Source organism: Grampus griseus (assembly GCF_964374135.1).
Source record: "Grampus griseus genome assembly, chromosome: 1".
Taxonomy (NCBI): Eukaryota; Metazoa; Chordata; class Mammalia; order Artiodactyla; family Delphinidae; genus Grampus; species Grampus griseus.
The window spans coordinates 49,937,110-49,961,306 of NC_139017.1; the positions used below are offsets into that span (position 1 = coordinate 49,937,110).

A 24,197-nucleotide genomic window follows, 5' to 3' on the forward strand; every position below is an offset into this window, starting at 1 on the left:
ATTTCCCTAGTTTCCAAGGATGTTGAATAGCCTTTCTTGGGTTTGTGGGCCATTTATGTTTCTTCTTTTGTGAAATTCTTATTCATTTCTTTTTCCTGTTTTATTTTCCTATTGGGTTTCTTTTTAATTGATTCATAGGAGTTCTTTGTGTGTTCTGATACTAATCCTTTGTTGTTTGTATGTATTGCAAATATTTTCTCTTTTTCATTAATTTTACATAGTCCTTTAATGAACAAAGCTTGTAAGTAGTTAAATTTATGTCTTTTCAAGTTTGCGGTCATGTAAAGAAATCCTCCCCTTTAACAAGGTTATAATGATATCCTCTTACATTGTCTTCTAAAAATGTAATAGTTTTGCACTTCACACTTAGGTCTTTAATCCTCCTGAAATGTTCTTTTTCTTTTAATTTTTATTTATTTATTTATTTTTGGTATGGTATGCATTGATCTATAATAATTTCATTTTTTCCCCAAACTGATACCTAGTTATCCATTTATTGAAAACTGCATCCTTTCCTCACTGAGTTGCAGTACCACCTCTGTCACGTTTCAAGTGTCCAAAGATATGTGCTTTGTTTCCAGACTCTCTTTTCTGATCTGTTTGTTTATCCCTGCACTGATATCACACTCTTCTAATTATTATAGCCTTGTGATGAGTCTTGATATCTTGATAGTGCAAGTCCCTCTACTTTTTGTTTTATAGAACATGTTGGCTCTTTGCCTTTCTATTTAAATTTTAGATTCAGCCTGTCAATTATACACACGCCGCCCTGAGAAAGACAATGAAAGAAAAGAAGAAAGAAAATAACTTGTTGAGATTTTGATATGAAATTGCTTTGAATCCATAGATGAATCTGGGAAGAACTGATTTCTTTACAATGTTGTCTTTCAATAAGTGAGCCTTTATTTATTTCTTCTTTATTATTTTAAAATAAAGTTTTATAATTTTCTGCTTATAGGACTTGCTGTAGTTTGAGAAATTTATTCCCAGGACTTTATATTTTCTAAGTGCTATAAATAAAATTGTTTAAATTTTTTTCATTTGGTGTATAACAAAGGCAATTTTTTTATTTTTTATTTTTTTCGGTACATGGGTCTCTCACTGTTGTGGCCTCTCCCGTTGTGGAGCACAGGCTCCGGACACGCAGGCTCAGCGGCCATGGCTCACAGGCCCAGCCGCTCCACGGCATGTGGGATCTTCCCTGACCGGGGCACGAACCCGTGTCCCCTGCATCGGCAGGCGGACTCTCAACCACTGCACCACCAGGGAAGCCCACAAAGGCAATTTTTAAATAGATTTTGTGTGTTGCAACCTTATTAAACTGTCTTATTCTGACAATAAATTGTTACATTCCTTAGGATATTCTATATTCATAATCAGATTATCTAAGAAGAAAGTTTTATTTCTTTTTCCCAACTTACCTGTTTTCTTGCCTTATTTTGCTGGCTAAGCCTTCCAATAGCTAACACCCTTATCTTGTTCTTAATCTTAAAGGGAGTGCATTTAATGTTCTCTTTGTCAAGTTAGAGAAGCTTCTTTCTGTTCCTACACCTAGAATTTTTATCATAAGTGGATATTGAATTTTATGTAAGCATTTTTCTGCATCCTTTGAGATGATTGTATGATTTTCCCCCTTCAATGAATGTAGGTAATCATATTATGTGAATTTCTTTTAACCCCAAACCAATCTTGCATTCTTGGAATAAATGCATCTTAGTCACAATATTTTATCTTACTAGATTATTTTTGTTATTATTATTTAGGATATTTCCATATATTTAATGAGTACAGCTGGCTTGTTTTTTGCTTTTTCTTTTTTCTTTTTCATACTTATCTTTGTCAGGTTTTGGTATCAAGGTTATGCTGGCCTCATAAAATGTTTGGAAGTGTTTCCTTTTTTTTAACCCCATTCTGGAAAAGGTATATAGGATTGGAATTATTTTTTCCTTGAATTTTTGGAAGCAAGCAGAGTAAAATTGTCTGGGCTTTTCATTTTCTTTTTGGGGTGATTTTTATCTACTAATTCAGTTTCTTCAAATGCTGTGGGACTCTTTGGCTTTTTTTTTTTTTTTTTCCTTCTTGAGTCAATCTTGATAAGTTTAGTTTCTAGAGAGTTATCTGTTTCTAAGTTTTAATTTTATTGGTTCACAATATCTTTTTTGGTTTCTGTGACATTTTTTGATTGTGCCCTTTCTGTTATCCTTAAATTATTTGCTCCTTCTCTTTTATTTTATTTTAACTTACCAGATGTTTGTAAGTTATATGATTCTTTTGAAAGAACCGAAGTGATGTTTCTGTTATGTGTTTTTCCCCATTTCATTAATTTTTAGTCTTACCTTTATTAATGCCTTTCTTCTGTTCTCTTTAGATTAATTTCTTTCTTCTTTCTCAGTACTTAACCCTTATCTTTTACCATTTGATCATAGTACTAAACTACCCTGTCCTTGCAACTCTGTCTTCTCTGGCTCCTGAGGCACACTGGTCTTGAGGGGGTTGTTTCCTACTTTTCTAACTGCTTCCTCTGACTCTTTGTCTTTACATCTCCAATGTAGGTGCCCTCTTATCTTCAACCTTCTTTTCTCTATATGTGGTCTCCAGTCTACCATGATTCGAACTTAGGATTTTTCAACTTTATGATGGTGCAAAAACCATATGCACTCAGTAGAAACCATACTTCGAATCTTGAATTTTGATCTTTTCCTGGGCTAGATGCTGGGCGGCAGCAGCAGCCACAGCTCCCAGTCAGCCACGTGATCAGGAGGGGAAACAGCCAATATACTTACAACCATGCTGCACCTATGCAGCCATTCGTTTTTCACTTTCAGTACATTATTCGGTAAGTTACATGAGATAGTCAACATTAAGTGTTCTGAGCACATTTAAGGTGGGTCAGGCTAAGCTATGATGTTCTGTAGATTAGGTGTGTTAAATGCATTTTTGACTCATGATATTTTCAATTTAGGAAGGGCTTATCAGAATGTAACCCCATCGTTAGTTAAGGAAGATCTATACATATATCCATTCTTATTTAATAGACATTTTTACTCTCCTAATATCAACTACCACTTATCTGTGAGTGGATTTAGGTACAATCAGGGACCCATTCCTTGTCTTAGCTCTTCCACTAACTAGCTATGACATCTTGAGCAATTGATTTAATATCCCTTAATCTCTGTTTCTTCACCAAGGAGGTGTTGTATACAAGACCTGTGAAGTTTACCTCAGTAATACTGTTCCAGAGACAACCTTATAAACTCTTCAGCTCTGGCCTCTGTCATTTCTAAATTCCTCTGGATCACCTTTCTTAGATGTTTTATTAGGGTTTCTCAAACTCTATACTATATCTTATGTTAAACTTCTTATGTAATTCACCCTCTCCCCCAACCTTTTAATTTCCCTGGTTACTCCTTTGGATGTTGCTGTTTTCTCAGGCTCGCATTTGGTTTTGGCTCCCAGCATCCCTGTCTCTCCATACTGTCTTCATACTCAAGTCTGATTAGGGTGCATGTGTGTGTGTATCTGTTCCCCTCTTCTTTCTTTAGCCCAGATTATGTCGTTATGTTCTACAAGAATGATTTCTATGTAATGTCTACTTTCTTCTACCTCTCACCTCCCAGTGGAGCCTCAACACCTTAATTTTTTAAAAAATACCTGCCTTAGACCTCTGCTTATCTGAGTTGTTGTCTAAGTATTTTTTTCACCAAACCATGCTTTGGATACCATACCTTTATGCCACCCCTCCCCAACCCCAAGAGGCTGAGCCAGGGCACTTAAATAGTATTACCTGTAGGACACTGGAGTAGGCTTTGTATCAGGGATACCAGAAATGAGTCAGTCTTGCATTATATAGTTCTTTGTGATTTACAAGAAGCTTGTTATCATTTTTATGAGAACTTGAAAATGGAACCAGTGTGTGGAATTTTTATGGTCTCCATGAGAGTGAAATATTTGGTTCTGGAAGACATCTTCATTTGGTGATATGTTAATCTCTAAGTGCTTGTCTCTGTTTTTCAAAATCTTGTCTTCTTTTAGCGTTGTTGATTTATTTAATATATCTTGAGCATGTTTCTCTAATGGTGCACAATCTTAAAATCTTGATGTTTAAGTAATGATTTCCTACATCAAGATAGAGACAGCAGCTAATGACAAAATGTGCAACTTTAGAATAGTGAAGCTTCTCTATGTGGCTTATGGAAGTGACCCTAGTTACCTTAAATTTTATTTCATACTAGTTTCTCACTACTTGACACAAGCATGTACTCTTTTAATTCCATTAGCTGTATATGTCTAAGTAGTTCTATATTTCCTATCTATGAGAAATTTTAGGAAAAACCATAAGAGAACAATCACTATGGGATTTTTCAAGGAGGTGAAATATATGTACACTTTTTTAATAATTATCTCAAAGAAACCTTAAATAGCTCTGTGAGTCATGTGATCTACCTAATTATTCTATTAAAGTGATACATTTGCTAGCAGTTAGCTAGGATATATAATGGCAGCAGTTAGCACCCTTTTAGAAATACTGCCTGAGGTTTCTAACTTGTACTCTTTTAACTGGTCTGCTCTATGTGTACACACGGGTGAGTATGAGAAGATGAGGTGTTCCAGTGGTAGGAAATGGAAGCTCAGTACCATGTTCATATGACTCAATGATTCTTGCAGGTTTCCATAGTCTGTTATATTTTATTCAGTACAAAGTATTCTGGTTATTTCTAAGTAAGAGCTGGATATAGTAATTTTAAAACAATGTATTATATCACTTAGAAAATATTTCTGGGTATTAGGGTGGTATGTCTTTCCATAGATTAGTCCTATCCTAACATTAGATTGCAGTATATGTGGTTAAAGGCACTGGCATAACATTTAGAAAATTATAATGATAGCAGAGCCCTTGCTAATTAGATGCACGCCACAGTCTATACTTTGGGATTGAAGAAATTAGTAAAACCATTTTGTTTATCTTGTAAATGATTGCTTTTACTGTCAGATTGTCATTTATTAAGGCATTTTAAGTTAAGAGTAAATTCATCTCGGTCTTGGCAAAGTCACCTGTGAATTTCTTCTGTCCAAGCCAAGTACTGAGAAGGGAGAGACTAGAAGAGAGCCTTGGTACCCCCCTTAGAACTCTGTCTCTACCAGTCTTCACGACAGTATAATAATGATAATCTCTTCTTCAAGCCACCTTAGGTTTCATGCTTGTTCTGACCCCACTTGCTCTCCAGTCACTGCTTTCCCTTCTGAACTAACACAATCTTATGATTGTAATTCATTATTTATAATTTTGTTTCTGTTTCTTAAGCTTTATCTGTGTTCATGTACTTGTCCTACAGTACTACCTTTAGAAGAAAAATCATTTTACTGTATTTCCTTGTTCTTTTGAATCTCTTCTCCTCCTTGGAGGTACTTAGAAAAATGCTTATACAAAATAGGTGCTTGATAAATGCACCTCTTTAAGAAAAGTCTGGTGCTTATTTCAGTTTTTGTATTTTTAATAGTTATATTATTTTGCTTGCTTTCTAGGCACACAAACCAATGGTCTGGACTTTCAGAAGCAGCCTGTGCCTGTTGGAGGAGCAATCTCAACAGCCCAGGCCCAGGCTTTCCTTGGACATCTCCATCAGGTAGAATGTTCTGCTCAACCATATGTGAGAGTAAAAAACGGAGGCGTGGAATGCTAGGGCCTGGGGAAGCGATTTCAGAATGTGGGACTGTTTAAGTTGATTAAAGCCTGGTGCTATCAGCATCTAATCATGTCATTCTGAATGGTTAGTATGGAATCCTATAGCTTAGTTGACTGTATAGCTATTGACCCCACAGCTGTGTGAACAAAAGAGTTCCTTGTTACAAACAGAATATATTTATGACAACTGGGTTACTGTTTTTGTGAGTGTGGTCTGTGATGGCTGACTGAAGGTAGTAAATGACAAAGTCATCCAAAATGATGTAGCTCCCATTGCCTGAGACCTGCTCTGTAAGGCTCTGAGCTCACAGCTCATAGCCCTTCTTTAAAACAGCTTCAGACCATTTTGATTTGGGCTACTCAGAGCCTTTGCTTGACTGTGAACCCCCTGGTTTGGGGTTCAACTTTATTACCCTTATGTTACATGAATTTCTCCCAAGTCTAAAACAGGCTGTGGATTCTGTTCATCCACATTTTAGCTTTAAGGTATAGGGAAGGAGAATATAAAAACAAACATTGACTCCCCAAGAGTTTTGGGATGTGGGAACTGGTTGAAAATGGAAAGTAAATAAAACAATGAAAACATTTGGGAGATAGATTATCAGAGTGTCTCAACCCCTTGATTTATATTAACATAAATCAAGATTTATTTATGATAAATTTATTTATGACTTATTAGAGCAATACTTTGTGTAACTTGGTGATCTTTACCTCAGATAAACCCTAGAACCAATTTAGTGTTCAAATTGTGTTGGTCAGCAGTGTTGGTGGTAGTGACTTTAGTGATGATAGCGCCTGATGGTATTAGTGGTAGAGGTTCAATGAAAAGCACATATGGACATAAAATAGTAGATATTCAATAATTATTTGTTGAACAAATGAATGAATGAATGAATGGTAAAATATATGGGAATACAGAGGAAGAAATGATTAACTCATCCTGTGTAGTCTCTAAGACATTATCGTAGAGAGGATGATTTTTGAGCCAAGTTTTAAAGGTTGTTGGGAGCTAGCTAAATGGAGTTGTAAAGGGATGCTCTCACTTTTTATTTTCAACTTTCTATTTTGAAAACTTTCAAATCTATAGAAAAGTTATAACCGTAGAACAATTTTCAACCAAAAGCTCTTCATCTGGCATCACTAATTGTTACTTTATTACCATATATTCTTAATCTGTGTGTGTTTGTACACATACATTTTGTGTGTTTATATATATGTCAACTTGTCCCATTATTGTGATACTGAATTTGATCATTTGATTAAGGTAGAGTCTCAGATTTGTCTACTGTAAAGGTAACTTTCTTCCTCATAATTAGTAAATAATGAGGAGATACTTTAAGACTTGTAAATATCTTGTTCCTCAACAGACTTTTACCCAGAAACATCATGATTTAAATAAAATTACAAAGAAACTTTATCTCCTTTAAATCTTTGTACCTGAAACTCTTTCCTCTGGCTCTTTGACTTCTTAGCCTTTAATCTTAAACATACTATCTTTTCATATAATTCTCCCTTGGTTATACTATGTCTAAAGTGTGTTCTCCAGAAATCTCTGGATTTTGTTCTGTTTTAGGTGCTTTTTTCTCTTTTCTCTCTCTTTTTTGTTTTTTATTTGGGGGGAGGGTTCTTATTTCAACTCACAGGACTTTCAGTTTAAATAAAGGACACCGCACTCAGTTAATTTTAGTTAGCTCTGAACTCTATACTGATCTCCATACCAACACTTATATTTAAGTTCAGGAAATCTTGATGCTGTGTGATAAATCCAAAATGGAATTCTTATCTTCATGTTAATGACACTACCATTTTCTGAGTCTTCCAAATTTGAACCTGGAATAATACATGACTTTTTTTTTCATCTATATCCAGTCAGTTGCCATGATCCTATGTAGCACCTTGAAATACTGTTCATGTTTCCTACTTCTAATTCCCACTGCTGCCATTCTAGGGTTGGTTTCCATGTATTCTATCCTAGTTTATATAACAATCCAGTTATTTTGTACAATGTTGCTCAATTTGGATTTGTCTGATGTTTCATCACAATTAGATCAGGTTATATACTTTGGGAAGGAATACACTATAAATAACGCTTGGTTCTAACTCAGTAAAACATACATTTGTAGAGGCTTGTTGATGACCACCTCTAATGATGGATGTCAACAGTATTAGACTAGAACTTCCCCGATTTCTTTACTTAATAGGTCCAGCTCGCTGGAACAAGTTTACAGGCTGCTGCTCAGTCTTTAAATGTACAGGTAAGCTGGGATATGGGATTATGGATCAATTTTTCTATTCATTTTTACCATATTTTTCTAATTTTCTGCAATGAGTATACAATAATTTTATAATGAAAATACTTAGAATTATTACTTTTTTTCTTACTGAATCTCATAAAGATTTAAATAATGATAATAGTTGCCATTAATGAAAATCCATTTTATATTATTCCACTGTGAATGTCCAAAGGTGAACAAGAAAAGTCTACTTTTAAAGTTTTATATGTAAGTTCGGTAAAAATGTTTCTCAGTTGTACAGCCATAACACATGCCTAAACACAAAGCAAAAGAATACCTTAAATGTCCTTTTGTTTCCAAATATATTTTTATTTATCATTTTTCATATCTTAGGAAAACACTATAGTATAGGAAAGAGCACTGGAATGAAAGACAGAGGTCCTAGGTTTGAATTCTCATTCTGCCACTAACTAGCTGTTTGAACTTTGGCAAGTCACTTAACCTCCTGGGGCGCATTTTTTTCTTATACAGTTGGCCCTCCCCTCCCCAGGTTCCACATCTGCTGGTACAGAGGGCTGGCTGACTGTGAGGGACTTTAGCATCCACAGATTTTGGTGTCCATGGGGGGTCCTGGGACTAATCCTCTGTGGATACCAAGGGGCAACTGCGTGTATTTAAGTGGGGAAATTTAGAAGATTGCCAGAGGTCCTCTCTGCTCTAAAATGTTGTGAGTTTGAGGATTGCAATTAAACATATTTATAAACATTAATGGGCTTCATACAGTCAAAATTTTGAAGATAACACTTAAATCTGGGTGCTTTGTTTCTATGAACCATATGGTAAAACGTGCAAAGTTCAAGTATTATGCATGACTCCATAATATTTCAGTCAACCTGCTGCTTCCTTTCATTATAGTGTTTAGGTAACTAACAGTCAAGAGGAAAAAACAGTATTCTGGAAGGTTGATTTCAGTGTTGCTAATGACTAAAGACCTTGGGTTGAGCATTCCATGAAACCGAGTAGAGTATGGACCTAGTAACACATGGAGACAAGAAGAGAAAAGAAAAGGAGATAATGTGACCTTCCTTTCTGAGAGAGAGGAGGCGGAAAATTGCCTTGGTTTCCATGGTAAACTTTCATCCCTTAGAGAGATGTTGGCAAACAGGCTGAATCTCCAGTGCGGAATGTTTACAGTCTTGCACTGTAATTATCTCTCAATGACTGGCAGAATTAATCAGAGCCTTTATGTTAATTAGCCTTGCTGCAGTCCCCAAAACAGGTGGTGGGAAATATGCAGATCTATGCAGAATTTTCATGCTCTGCATAACCAGTTTTAATTACCATAAAATTTTCTCTCAGTGCCCCTTTCCAGGAGTATGTTCTCTGTCCCTCTTGACTGCAGCATTTTCTCTCTAAGTTTGTGTGTTACTTGATGGGGGATGCTAAATTTATAGTTCTTCAAAATATTAGATGAAAAGTTCTGTGGGTCAAGTAATCAATTTATAAGATGGTATATAAGGAAGTTTTAGACTGACCACCAAAGACATGTCAAAATGTTGGAATGGAGGGTCTGTCTAATGTAAACATAGGTTGAAATTGTATTCTTCACGTACTCCTTACTTCCAGAGTTGAGGATTTGGGTTTGTGAAAAATTCTGTTGACTTGTGGAGGACCAAATTATTTTTTCTTCTTAAAAATTATAATTGCAGCTTTGCTGATATTGGAACAAAAAGTCTGAAAACTTAATACATAAAATTAGGAAAATACAAAGGTTTAGAAGAAAGGAAAAGAGTGAAATCAGAAAACTCATGATTAGATAAGTCTGTATTGTAAATAATTCTTAAAACATGGAATTGTGAGTACATTTTTTTAAAATCAACTATTTTAAATCTTTTATTCCCCCCGCCCCACCTCAGTCTAAATCTAATGAAGAATCGGGGGATTCACAGCAGCCAAGCCAGCCTTCCCAGCAGCCTTCAGTGCAGGCAGCCATTCCCCAGACCCAGCTCATGCTGGCTGGAGGACAGATAACTGGGGTAAGTTTTCACTGAGAAATTTGTAACAAACTTTCTCTGTGTCAGAACTGCCACTGGGGGACTTGCCTGACAGTCCAGTGGTTGAGACTTTGCCTTCCAGTGCAGGGGGTGTGGATTTGATCCCTGGTCAGGGAGCTAAGGTCCCACATGCCTCACTGCCAAAAAACCAAAACATAAAACAGAAGCAATATTGTAACAAATTCAATAAAGACTTTAAAAAAATGGTCCACATCCAAAACTTTCAAAAAAAAAAAAACTGCCATTGGTCAATATCTGATTAGATCTGTTGGCTGTAGCAGACAGTAGTAACATGGCTATGCCTGGCACTGTTATGTCTTTAAAGGAACTTCCTGCACCGTAAGCAGCTCTGAGAAAGGAACTATCTTTGTCACGAGTTTTCAGGGTATTTTTTCTTACTATTGCAGATATGCTCTGGGTAAACTAAGGACTTTTTAAAATTCACGTTTCAACCGTTGCTTCATCATGCAGTGGCGTCACGATCCCATGGTTGAGACGGTTACAGTGATGAAATTGTAGTTGTCAGTTTGGAGTTATAACATCACTGCAGAGTAATGGATTAGTACCTACAAAAGAAAAACATTTTAAGTTACCGTATAGTGTTCTAAAATGAAACTTCTGATCTCATATCCTGGCTCTGTAGTTTACTGTATTGGCTAATTACTTCATCTCTCTGTGCCTCAGTTTTCCTTCAGTTAAATGAAGATGTAATAATACTTATCTAACAGTATTGTTTTAAAGATTAAGAGTAATAACATACATAAAACTCATAGAACAGTGCTTGGCATGTAGTAGCATTCAATAAATGTCATCTGTTTTTATCAATAGTAAATTGGCCTGTGCAAATATATTAAGCTTTTAACTTTTGAGCTGTCTTCGCTCTGAGACATCATTAAAAATATTTTTCCAATGTTGACAATTTGTCTATTAAGTTATCTTTTTGGGGGGGTCAAGAGGAGTGGTAAGTTATTTGTTATTCGATTCACATCACGTCAACCCACAAAATTTTTTATTTCCTTCATTTCAGTTAAGTTTGTTTTGGCAGTGATGGAAGGCTCTTTTAAGAACTGTTGCAAACTTGTTTACAAAATCCCATCAGTAGAGATTAATATATGTTTACATGTTATATAAAATATTTATAAACGTGTATCTCGAAGCGTATTGGGTTTTTGAATGATTTGATTTTGATTCTTATATCTCTAATGCACAAACTGTATCAGACCCTTTTTGAAAGAGGATTGTGCCATTAAGTGACTGTACATGCGCTTCAGAATATTCCTTCTTGGTTTGATCAGAACATGTCACCAAAAAGAAGGTAGAACATACTTATCACTTTAAGTGTGTTTGAAATAAGTTGCACTATGAAAGCAAGTTTAAATCTTCAAATACATTTCCTGTTTTCTTTGGGGTTTGTTTTGAGTGACTAGTGTTTACAATAGTTGGAGACACTTGGGATTCCAGGTTCAGAATGGCTGGAGCTTCTATTAAACTTGGGCATTAGGATTCATTTGCATGTAAAGAGAGCGGCTGTCACCACCTGTTTCACAGAGATAATGTGTTGGAAAGAGGATGTAAAGTTGCAGAGACCCAATGCTTTCAATAACAGAAAAGGCTGTTGGGGAGGAGGCTGTAGGGACTTGGAAAAGAAACAAATGGACCTCATATTCTTTAGTCATATCTTAGGACATAATGAAATGATGGAATATGGCAGGGATTCATGCTAATGGGAAGCAGCTGGGCCTTATCAGTTCTTTCCTGGTCAGATCCAGCATCCTTGTTCCTCATTCATCTGACTAATCACTTGCTGTTCTGTTGGGTGTAAATTTCTTTTCATATCCTGTCAGCATTGATTCTTTTTTTTCTTGCTTACTAGTTAATTACTTTTTTGCCTGAACCCTAGGGCCTTGGACAAGCTTGAATGATTAAGTCCAGAGTGAGGACCACCATTTTAATTTAAATGGTCTGCTAGTCCTGGTAGCTTGATGGCTAATGAACATTTTATTTTAGCCTCATGCTAACCATGTGAAGTTGGGTAGCTAAGGTTTAATACCACTTGAGTTGCTTACTTCAAAACAGTGGCCTTGCATTAGAGGCCAGTCTCCTTCAACCCTTTCCGACTGTTTGTCCTGATTTTGTTTAGCTGACTTTGACGCCAGCCCAGCAACAGTTATTACTACAGCAGGCACAGGCACAGGCACAGCTGCTGGCTGCTGCAGTGCAACAGCATTCCGCCAGCCAACAGCACAGTGCTGCTGGGGCCACCATCTCAGCCTCCGCCGCCACGCCCATGACTCAGATCCCCCTGTCTCAGCCCATCCAGATCGCACAGGTGAGTGAGTAACTCTCATTGCTGGGGCAGGAAGGGAGGAATAAAATGGCAGGTTTTCTTTGGTATTAAGCTTACTTTCTGATTGTTAGTGTGAGGTAAGTGGTGTAGCCTTCTTTACCACTGAACTAGAAATAATACATTTGTTTGCTTATTTGAGTTGATATTATAAACACATAACTGATTATTTGAATAACTGACTGTTTAAGTGACAATTCTTGAATAATTGGCTGGCATATTTCTGAAGCAGGGGATTACTGTATTTATTTTAATTAGCTAATTACAGCAGGCATGGGTTCTTTCATGTGCTCTGCAGTGAATGTTGCCACCCATGTGTGAGAGAAACTGCACGTCATCTTTCTGCTAGAGTGATTAGCTCTGTGCAGAATTGCATTAGAGTGTTGTTTGGCTTTAATTTTCGCATTTTAGGGCAAAGTATCCAGAGATAATAAAAATTTATTTAAGAGGCATAGACAGTTCTACCAAGGAGGAAAAAAGCTAAATGAAATCCTTTATCTCAAGGAGAGGAAAAAAGTATAAGTAGTCATATCAGTGAAATGTATGAAGAGTTATTATGAGTCTAGTGCAGATAATTATCTTTATCCCCCCAGAGAAGGCTCAGAAATAGACTTAAATTGTAGCTAGAGTTTGACTAAACATTAAAAAAGAACCAATTAACTAAAAGTGTACAGAATAGATGTCAGGCTAATCTTTATGACTGTTATATACAATCTTTATCAAGATCATGTTTTTATTTTGGCCATTTTTTTCATCACCAAATAAATGTTTTTAGTGCCTAAGCTGTGAGACTCTATGTTGACATTATTCTAATAAGATAATATACATGAAAGTATGTTGAAAATTATAAAATACTAGGCCAATATAAGCAAGTTTAATATGTTGTAGATCAGATTTTTATATGGATAGCTATTTTTTTTTTAAATTTTTACACTGATTTCTCAGTTGAGTTACATAGGCTGGTGCCACATTTCATGAATCATTATAAATCTTTTCATTTATTGATGCAAGTTCAGATGTAGCACTCTCAATTTTTGCTTAACAAGAGAAAACTCTAATCAAACACTTAAAAACTCAACCTATTCTTTTCTCACTTGAGAGAAAAACCCATATTGGTCTCTACATGTTAAAAACACAACCATAAGCATTTGTTCTGAGGGAATTTTAAATAACTGTTGAAAATTAGATACAGCATAAGTCACGACACAATATATGCCCACAGAAATAACAAGTCCTTGTAGCAGCTCCAGGTTTCTTCACATGCTTTGTGAATGCACCCAGAGCACATCCTTGTTGGGAGTTTATAAGAATGTCAAATATTAACTCTTCTTTATTTGGATGACAGAATTCATCATCTGGGAACCTTAAGATTAAGCAAGCTTTTATTTCAGAGTCTCCAATCCATGTTTTAATCCTAATTTTTTAGGATCTGCAACAACTGCAACAACTTCAGCAGCAGAATCTCAACCTGCAACAGTTTGTGTTGGTACATCCAACCACCAACCTGCAACCAGCGCAGTTTATCATCTCACAGACGCCCCAGGGCCAGCAGGGTGAGCGCCTCCTTAGAGCTTATTAGTGGTACGGTACACCAAGGCTGTCCACTTGTGTGACATACATGCTGACTACTGTCATTTTGGCCCAGAAGCTGTCCATTAGAACAGTGTTTTTATTAAATTTTATTTAACTTTAAGCTCAGTATTCATGTTGGGAAAAATATTTTTTTTGTCATGCATACCTAATTATTGAAGGTCATCCTTCACTGCCTTTCATCTGTTTAATCAGTAAGGAGGACCATGGGTTTGGCCAAAATTCTAAATTAAATCCTTCAACATGCTGAACATACATTGGATAAATTGCTTTTATGTTTTGATAGTTTTTCATGGGAATGTGTTCAAAGAATGGGCTGAGCATTGTAAGTATACGCTTCTAACAATCATTTGTTTTCTTTTAAAGTTTAAGAAGGAGAGAGTGTCATGTTAGAAATTGTGCAAATTTTGTGAATTATAAAAAACATCTTCAAGGCCTTTTAGTGCTGAATATTGTTGTGTTACTGCTGTATAAAGTTCAATCATGTTTGTAATGGAATCAGTATAGACAGTATCAGAGTATCAAGGCTTCAACTCAAGGAACATTAGTGCATCTCTATTGATTCCTCATTATTTCTGTTTTTTAGCCTTTTTTCTTCTTGATCATTCATTCCAAAATCTTTTGTTGTATAAATAACCTATTCCACTTTTAATGGATAGGATAGCCTGCACCTTCAATGAACTAGATAGTTCTCTGTCCCAGCATATACTAACTGTTTCTAATGGCTTCTGGGTTAAGAAGTTGAGCTTTTTTTTTTTTTTGGAGTTTCAAGCTGCTTCCATTTAGAATGCTTCTTCACTTTCATCCATTCCTTGGTAAAATAAAGAATTGGCCAATCAGAGAGGTTATTCAGGTTACGCTAAAGACATCTACCAGTTTTAGTTTGTTCCATATCTTATTGCCCAAATTGTATTTAACAAGACTGAATTTTAGGCAAATAAGACATTAAGAGTTTTAAGACCAGTAAGCCTATCTGGGGATCAGTTGGAAATTTTCACTTCACTTTCTCATTTTTTCTTTTGCCATTTGTTCAAGGTAATCTTTAATGTTTGACATAACATGTTTGTGTTTTACAGGTCTCCTGCAAGCGCAAAATCTTTTAACGCAACTACCTCAGCAAAGCCAAGCCAACCTCCTACAGTCGCAGCCAAGCATCACCCTCACCTCCCAGGTCGGTTTTCTTCCATGAGGGTTGCTTTCTTTTATCCTGTTGTCTTGAGACTCTGTGGGGATTTGTTTAACTTAAAACCACAACCCCTTAATAAAAATAATTCAAATAGTTTTAAAAAACTCACCAAAATTTCAAAGCTAGGCTTATCAGCTTGATAAAGCAGTGCTACCAAATTGATGTAGTCTTTGAAAATCTTCAAGGAGTCCCTATTTTCTTATATTTTCATAAAGAATAACTGTGTTAGCACCAAATGATTAATGAGTTCTGGCTGTTTGACCACCCTCCCCACCCTGATATTTGGCAGTAGAGATTACCACTTGAGCTAGACCTAGAGCCTGAGTTAAAACCTATCATTGCCCTTTGCTCCTTCTCAGAAACTGCAAAGAAGCTCTTATCTCTGTGTTTTATTCCATCTCAACTTTTAGATGTTGCTTTAGCTAATTTTTACCAGAGTTTAAGGCATCTAGAGGGTCTAGGCAGGTCTAGGCGTCTAGAGGTTTAAGCTTTAGATCTAGTTCTGTTTCTTTCCTAGCTGTGACTTTGAGCATGTCATTTCACCTCTCTGCACCTCTGTTTCCTCATAGGTAAATTAGGTGATTGAACTAGCTGATCCTGAATTCCCCTTCCATCTCTGATTCTCTTTGTCCATAATCGTGGAAGTTATCAGTTAACGCTAACAAATTACTAGATTTGACAAAATTCAACAGCTTTATGATAACAACTCTTCTAGGAATTAGGAGGTAACTTTCCCAGCCTGCTAAAAGGCATCTACAAATAAACCATCATAAAGACTGAATACTTTCTCCCTAAGATCAGGAACAAGGATGTCCACTGTCACCACTTTTATTCAGCATTGCACTGAAGGGCCTAGCAAGGCAATAAGACAAGAAAAATAAATAAAGGACGTATAGATTAGAAAGGAAGAAGTAAACTGTCTTAATTGGTAGATGACATGATTGTCTATGTAGAAAATCCAAATCCAAGGAATCCAAATCCAAGGAATCTACAAAAAAGTTGCTGGAATTAATAGTTGAGTTTAGCAAGTATGTAGGATACAAAGTCAATATACAAAAATCTATATACTAACAACAGGCATTTGGAAATTTAAATTAAGAAGAAAAATATTTACGGTAATTAGGGATAAATTTAACAGAACATTTGTAAAACCTATATATTGAAAACTACAAAATCTTGCTGAGTGAAATTGAAGAAGACCTAAATAAATGGAGAGATATAATGTGTTCATGAAGACTTTGATTTTAAAATGTGAGTTCTCTCCAAACTGATCTATAAATTCAACACAGTCCCAATTAATATCTACAGGCTTTCTTTGTAGAAGTTTGCATGGTGTTTCTAACATTTGTACAGGATTGTAGAGGACATAGAATAGCCAAACAATTTTGAAAATTAAGAAAGTTGATGTCAAGAATTATTATGAAATACAGTAATAAAGACAGTGTGGTAATGGCATATGAATAGAAATGGAACAGAAGTCCAGTACACTCACACACATAGAGCCAACTGATTTCCCACTAAGGTGCCTAAGGATTTCAGTGGGAAAAGGAAAGTCTTGTTTCAGGTGCTGAAACAATTTGCTAGCCATAGGCAAAAAAAAAAAAAAAAAAATGAACCTTACTCCTTATTTCACAATGATACACAAAGATTAATTTGAAAAGGGTTGCAGACCTAAATTCTAGAAGAAAACTTAGGGGAAAATCTTTGTATCCTTGTGTAAGATAGTGATTTCTTAAGTGGGACACAAAAAGCGCTAACTGTAAAAGAAAACAAATGATAAATTAAATTTCATAAAAATTAAAAGCTTCTGTTGAAAAAACAAAAAGAAAAGCCACAGACTGGAAGAAAATATTCTTAAAACTTTTATCTAATAAAAGACTTGTATCCAGAATATATAAAGAACTCATACAACTCAATAAGACAACGTGGTTTTTTTTAAAAGGGAGTGTATGCAAAATATTTGAAGATACTTCACCAAAGAAGGCACGTAAATACCCAATAAGCATATGAAAAGATGCTCAAAATTATTAGTCGTCAGGAAAATGCAAAAGAAATATCACTACACACCCATTAGAATGGCAAAATTAAAAAGACTATAATAATACCAAGTGTTGATGAGAAAATAAAGCAACTACAGCTCTTATATATTGCCTGTGGGGTTGCAAATTGGTACAGACACTTTGGAAAACATCTTGGCAGTTTCTTATAAAGTTAAATATACATGTACCTTATGACTCAGCAGTTCTACTCTTAGAAATGAATGCATCTGTCCACACAAAGACCTGTGTATGACTGACTGTTCATAGCAGTTTTATTCGTACTCACCCCAAAGTGGAAACAGCCTAAACATTCATCAGCTGGTGAATAGATAACATGAATTTTGGCATATCTATATGATGCAATGCTACTCAGCCATAGAAGGAAATGTACTTCTGATACATTCAACGTCATGTATGAATTTCAGAAGCATTATGCTAAGTGAAAGAAGCCAAACATAAAAGACTGTATACTCTATGATTCAATTTATATGGCATTTTACAACAGACAAAACTATAGGGACAGAAATCATGTCAGTGGTTGCCAGGGGATGGGGGCTAGGGGTGGGGATTGACAGCAAAGGACACAATGAAACTTTTGGGGGTGATGGAAATTTTCTGAATCTTAATTGTGGTAGCAGTTATATGACTATATAGTTGTCAAAACACATCAAACTGTACACTTTTAAATGGTGCACTTAACTGTGAATAAGCTGAATTATAAAAATGATGTTGGAAAAAAGCCTATACCAGCAATTCCTTCCTGGCCTACGAGCTTTGTAAACAGTGGCAGGGCTGTTGTAGCTTCATCCGGACTCCTGCTCACTGAATTTTACTCTACTATTTCTAGCTCTGGCCCAGTCCAGCCTGAGGTTTCTGGAGTTGGGGTAACTTATGTGTAACCACCCCACCAAAAGATACCCAAGCTATTTTTAGTCCTATATTATTTGAGAACGGGCCTACTTCAAGCCTAGAAATGAAGCAACCATCTGATAGTTGAGACTCACCTCTACTTATCAACCAGTTTCAGTGGGAAATTACAACCACATAGGACTCTAATATGGTTGGTACAGTTTTGGGCTCCTCCAGATGGTCATATTAAAGTTTTCTCACTGTCAACATGCCAGAGAGATAAATTTTGTTGTCTTCATTGAAGCAGGATGATAGAGAGGAGCTTACCCGAGGTGTAGGCCTGTGTAATTCCTCTTGTGCAGTTTTCAGGGCCAGTTAGTTCAGTTGGAGAAAGCATATTACTAATGGGGTCAGAGTTAGGGGTATATGACCCATTTAAATTACAAGAGAAAAGCACATAGCCATGGACTTCATCTGTAATCTTGTCCTATAATCTCTCACCTGGGCTTCTGTTCACAGGAAGGGTTAACTGAGCAGTTATGATGCAGAGTCAGGGCAGCACGTCCCAGTAGTGAATACTCAGAAGGGTGGGTTCTACTCAGGGGTTGTGAGTAAAACAGTGTAGCCTTGTGTTTGTGTAATAAGGAGATTTAATATTTTCTTTAAAAAAAATAGATTTTACCCTCATATCTGCAAATAAACTTTAGATGGATTTCAATAATTAAATATTTTAAAAGACATAGAAGAAGCTAGCAGAATATTAAAAGGAATTTTATCCAAGTTAGAAATAAAGCTTTCTCAGATTTGAAGCAACAGAAGATATTAGAAAGGAAAAAAACAAAAGTTCACCCAAATTATAATTTAAGACTTATGTATACTGAAAAATAAAAGGAAAAAAGCAGATTGGGAAAATTACTTGTATTAATACAACAGACAAAGGCTTTATCTATAACATTTGATTGAGTTCTTTAAGGATAAGGGTGAGAGTAAGGATGTCATTACAAATGGGTTACAGATGTGAGTTCAATTCACATGAAACGAAATACAGATAATAATTAACATGTGGGGAAAATTTGGCTTTAAGTAATAAGAGAAATATGAATTAAGGAAACAGCAAAGTACAATTTACTCCCTGAGTTAGCAAAACATTTTTTAAAACTGCTAAAACAAATCATGTGGAGAACATGGTATAGTGAGAACCAGCATTATGTATGATGTATACCAAAAGCCATGAAATTGTTTATGGTGTACTCTTTATCCAGTTATAGAAAATCCTTTGTAAATTTATCTCAAAGAACTAATTACAAAGGTGGAAAACAGAACTGTATGCACAAGAGTTTTGCATTGTGGTGTTGCCTGTTAGTGAAAACAAATGAAAAAGTGCCTAGCAATGAAGAAATTGTTAAATAAATTATGATAATATTGCCTTTCAGTCAGCCTTTGAAAATGATAATTACAATGATTGAAACAACATAGGGAAAAAAATTAAAACATAATGTTAAGTGAGAAAAGCAGAGTATAAAATTGTTACCATAATTACAGTTAAGGTTAAGAACGTAGATCTGAGGGAGGATGAAAACTTCTAGGGGTAATGGATAAATTTAGGGCATTGTATATGGTGATGGTATATATTCATGGATGTTTATTTAATCTTCAAACTCATCAAGATGTATACATTATACGTGTACAGCTTTTTTGTATGTCAGTCATACCTCAATTAAATAAAAAAAGTTCACTCTTCGATTTTATGCCCTATGGTCCATTCCAATGTATTAATCATATTTTAAAAATTACTCCGATCTGTGGGATGTATGCCTTGTTAGTAGAGATTTGAAAATTGTAATTTGTGAGAAACATTTACAGATTAAATTTAGTGCAACAAATTAAAAACAGCATAAAAAATGTAGCTCTATGGATGAAAACTTGAACAAGTAGACTGAAGTGAAGCTATTGTTATTTAAACTGTAGGTGATTTACTTTTCCCCCTTAAAATAGTTTTAATAATCTTATATGTTTTTTATAATATTGTGTTACAAGTTGGAGATATGATAGTGATAAGACGGGTATGGTCTCTGCTGTTTTGAAACTTATAGTTTAAGTGGCATGTTTATTATGATATAGATTCTTAAAAATAAAGACTGATTTATTAAATGGCATGAGATGCATGTATTCAAGCCATTTGAAAACCCAAAGACAATGGATTTCATTTTTGTGCATTCAAGTCTTTTCCATAGACTTACATGTTTAACGTTAACTGTAACTGTAGTGTATATAGCATCACACTCTGCTTTTCTCACTGGGTATTATGTTGTACCTTCTACAGTGACACATGGTCTTCATAGTTCTTGAATACAGCCATTTCCTTAAATTGTTTACTTGCAGCCATTCCGGATATAAACTTAAATATCTTGGTGTATGTTTGTTCTTATTCTTTTGTTCCTTCTCTAGCAGCCAGCCACCCCAACACGCACAATAGCAGCAACCCCAATTCAGACACTTCCACAGAGCCAGTCAACACCAAAGCGAATTGATACTCCCAGCTTGGAGGAGCCCAGTGACCTTGAGGAGCTTGAGCAATTTGCCAAGACCTTCAAACAAAGACGAATCAAACTTGGATTCACTCAGGTAAGATGAACCCACCTTTAACTTAGATTTCCCTCCTTGGCTGGGTCCAAATATTTGCTTTCCATGTCCAAAGAGACTTCTAAGGAGCAATATATTTCTCAGCCTTCTTTTTCAGTTTTAGACTGTAACTTGTTGTTAGCCATTTTCTGCATTTATAAGTTTAGACTTTCATCGTATGTATTCATTTATAAATTTATAATTTATTGTTAGGTTAAAATCGTTAAGATTTCTCTCAGAACACAGGCCTCTGAAATTAGAATAATACCAATACATGGTGAGAATTTAAAAGATTATGTTGGAGGATGATATAACTATACTGAGGGCTTTGTTATTTGAAAAACATCTGGTTCTAGACCTTCGTGCTACATATGTGTAAGATTGAGAGGAGTAAAGATTACAAGGTCTTTTATAGTAGCTGAAAGGGGAAATGTTTGAAAGACTTGTTTAAAACCATTTTTTGGAAGAGAGAAAGGGGTGGTGGAAACACACACACACACACACACACACACACACGCACGCACGCACACTAAGCCCGAACTGAGACTGATTAATCAAATGGGAATCTGTTGAAGATGAAAATTCCAAATTAATTTTTTAAAATGTCACCTAGCAGACGGCTTTTAAAGTATAATAAGCTTAATGGTTTAAACAGGTGTTGGGGTATATGGGTTTTGCCCAAGCACTCCTACTGACTCACTCTTTAATTAACCTGTCACAAGTAATACTTTTTAAAGCAGGAAAAGAATTAAACTGAATGACATTTATGTAAAATGATATAGGATCATTAGGTGAAATAAAATTACTGAAGTATAGATTGGATTGGGCATTTTAATGGAATCAGGAGAAACATGATGGTTTTTTCCCAGAGAATATAATTACTGTTTGAAATTTAAGCCACCACTTAAATACTATCCAAATTATTTTATGTTGAAAGTACAGTAGTGTGCCACCTACTCACTAGTGAGCCTAGTGCGGTCACTGGGCTCCTCCAAAATGACATCCCTGTGTTTTTAAGAACAGGCTTTTATTCCTTATATTTCTTTGGTAATTTATTTTTGCTCAAAGAAACTATTTATTGAGAACATAAAATTTTTTTTTAATAGATGTAATTTTAGAGAAAATGCACTTATATTTGTGAGGAGTCTCAGTTGGGAAGGAACAAATTACAATTCAGAAAGATTTTAGTACTTTTTAAACATCTAAACCATGTGGCTTGTTTTCAAAAAAGAAAGCTAAAAGATACAACTAGATCAATAGGGGTAAATTAATAAGCTTAAATAAGTATAAGGTTGGCATGTTTAGCAATGCTTCAGCTCTTAGGCTATTAGCACAGCATACTCTTACGTTTCCTAGGAGATTGTTGCCTGAGTGATATGCCAGGGATGTTAAGGCCTTTAAAAATCTTTAACTTTTACCCAGATAGTGGTTTGCCTTTTTGTGGCATTTGACCCAACATACTGCCAGGGTTGTTGCTCTTTCTCTCTCTCTCTCTCTCCTTTTTCTATAAAAGAGCTTCCCTATGGTCTGGTGTTCTGCTGTATGGTTTTATTCTATTATTTGGCACAGCTCTTCCTTATTTTTCAAAATGACTTTGACTTTAGCAGTGGCAACATTTCACAGACCTTGACTGTGTGGACTAAGGCACATAATTACTGGTGCAGAATGGGAAGATCAACGTTTTTTTTTAAGTCAGATACCTCAACTATAGTTTTTTAAACATTGCTTTGTATCTAATTTATTTATACACACACACAGAGGGTAAGTTAGACATTCCAGTCATTAGTTGAAACAAACAAACAAACAAATCTCTATTCTCTGAGTAAATATACATGTTATTAGGTGTTTTAAACAGTAGTTGTTTTCTAACTTTATAATTGGTTATTAAGGATTACTGTAGATGTCATTACATAATTAGAAGGCATGCCATAGTCTAACACCATCCATCACATGTGATACATTAATTATATCCTAATCCCAGTCTTTGTTTCTTTTTTTCTTTGCTTTTTAAAATATATACATGTAATATAGTTCAGATACAGTATAGTTCAGATTAGGGATATAATATAGTTCAGATTAGGTATGAGTCAACTGCTTCAAACATTTACTTTTGTGAGGGGGAGAACCTAAGATGGTTGTGAGTTATAAAAGCACTAAACCAAGCTTATATCAAATTAGTGAAAATTAGTATATTAACTGAGGTACCTGTTGATTTTTAGTCAATGAAATCCTTTAAATGTGAAGTACAATTGTATTATAAATCTCAGTTAAGTGGATTTGTCATTTATTGCCATAGTTTGCGTTAGTTGATGGCCTAGCTTTATTTCCAGCCACCAACTGAAGGCATTGTTTCTTATTTTGATGTGATTTTTGAATAGGTATTTCATTTTTTTATATTGTCATTATTGTTACTTTTCATAGAAAGGTATTACAGAAGTTTGTGAACAATTTTTAGTGAATTATGCAATTATAATGTCAGAAAACATTTATTACCATCTGACTTCTACAGCAGGTCTTACATTCAAAGAGTTACAGGGTTTAGTTGGCCTTAGTTTTCTAGAAAGCTGTAATCTAAACAAAGTGGCCAAGACATGAATATATGTGACACACAAAGCATAGTTCAATGCCTGACGTGTAGTAGGCACCTAGTGAATATTTGTTCACTAAATGAAGTCAGCTTTAATAAATGTATAGAGATAACACTGTAGATAAAATCTATAAATATATTTATAGATATATTTGTATATAGAGAAAATGGATAACACTTATGCTGTACTCACACTGTCCTGGTTCTTTGGGTTTTACTACAATTGGAAGGAAATCAATAAGCAGTCTACTTTTGCTCTACTTCTGTGAGATAGTACATTTAGAGGTGTCAGTAAAACTTTCTGTGATGATGGAAATGTTCTGTATTTGTGCCATCCAGTACAATAGCCACTATCCACATGTGGCTGTTGAGTACTTGAAAGGTGGCTAGTAGTGCTAAGGAACTAAATTTTTAATTTATCTGATTTTGAATTAATTTAAATTTAAATAACCACATGTGGCTGGTGGTTATTTAAATGCCCATCTATCCTATGGGAAAGATTAGAATATAGATCAGTTGGAGTTCAGGTATTCTCAATGTCTCATTTTATCGTACAGTTCTAACATTTCTCCTCTATTAAACTTTTTATCAGAAGTTGCTCCCCAGTAAGAAATTGGAGTTTAAAAAGAAATGTTTTCTTTTCCCTGACTAACCCCTAATGCAGGTGCTAATAAACAATGTACTATCCAAAAGATGGATTGTAGTGGAGAGAAATCAAAGGACTGGGATAATCCTAATTCAAAATGAGTGTTGTCAGGATAGTTGAGAGTTGGCTGTCTCTAGTGGAATTAGCTATGTCGTATTTTGGACCAGAAATGTTGCTTTTCTGCCCTGTCACTGAACTAACTGAAATGAGAGCGTGAATTATTTCCACCCCATGAGCTTCTATTATCTATATATACAATAACTATTCAGATATGCCTTTTTCAGCTTTAACAAGAGAGATTCAGCTGGAGGAAAAGCACTCTATACATTTCAAAGGTTATAGGCTTATAGAGAAAGATATTTT

General features: G+C 35.3%; 1 protein-coding gene across 2 annotated transcripts in view; it reads left to right on the forward strand.

Annotated features, from left to right (window-relative positions):
• Positions 1 to 24,197, forward strand: part of POU2F1 (POU class 2 homeobox 1) — a gene marked incomplete at its 5' end in the record, with an annotated part of 173,525 nt that overhangs the window by 120,457 nt on the left and 28,871 nt on the right. For both annotated transcript variants that reach the window (XM_082649327.1, XM_082649328.1), the window contains 7 exons: positions 5,524 to 5,624; positions 7,885 to 7,938; positions 9,834 to 9,953; positions 12,112 to 12,300; positions 13,742 to 13,868; positions 14,982 to 15,076; positions 20,431 to 20,604. In XM_082649327.1, the coding sequence (XP_082505453.1) occupies positions 5,524 to 5,624; positions 7,885 to 7,938; positions 9,834 to 9,953; positions 12,112 to 12,300; positions 13,742 to 13,868; positions 14,982 to 15,076; positions 20,431 to 20,604 (860 nt within the window). The remainder of the gene's footprint in view (positions 1 to 5,523; positions 5,625 to 7,884; positions 7,939 to 9,833; positions 9,954 to 12,111; positions 12,301 to 13,741; positions 13,869 to 14,981; positions 15,077 to 20,430; positions 20,605 to 24,197) is intronic.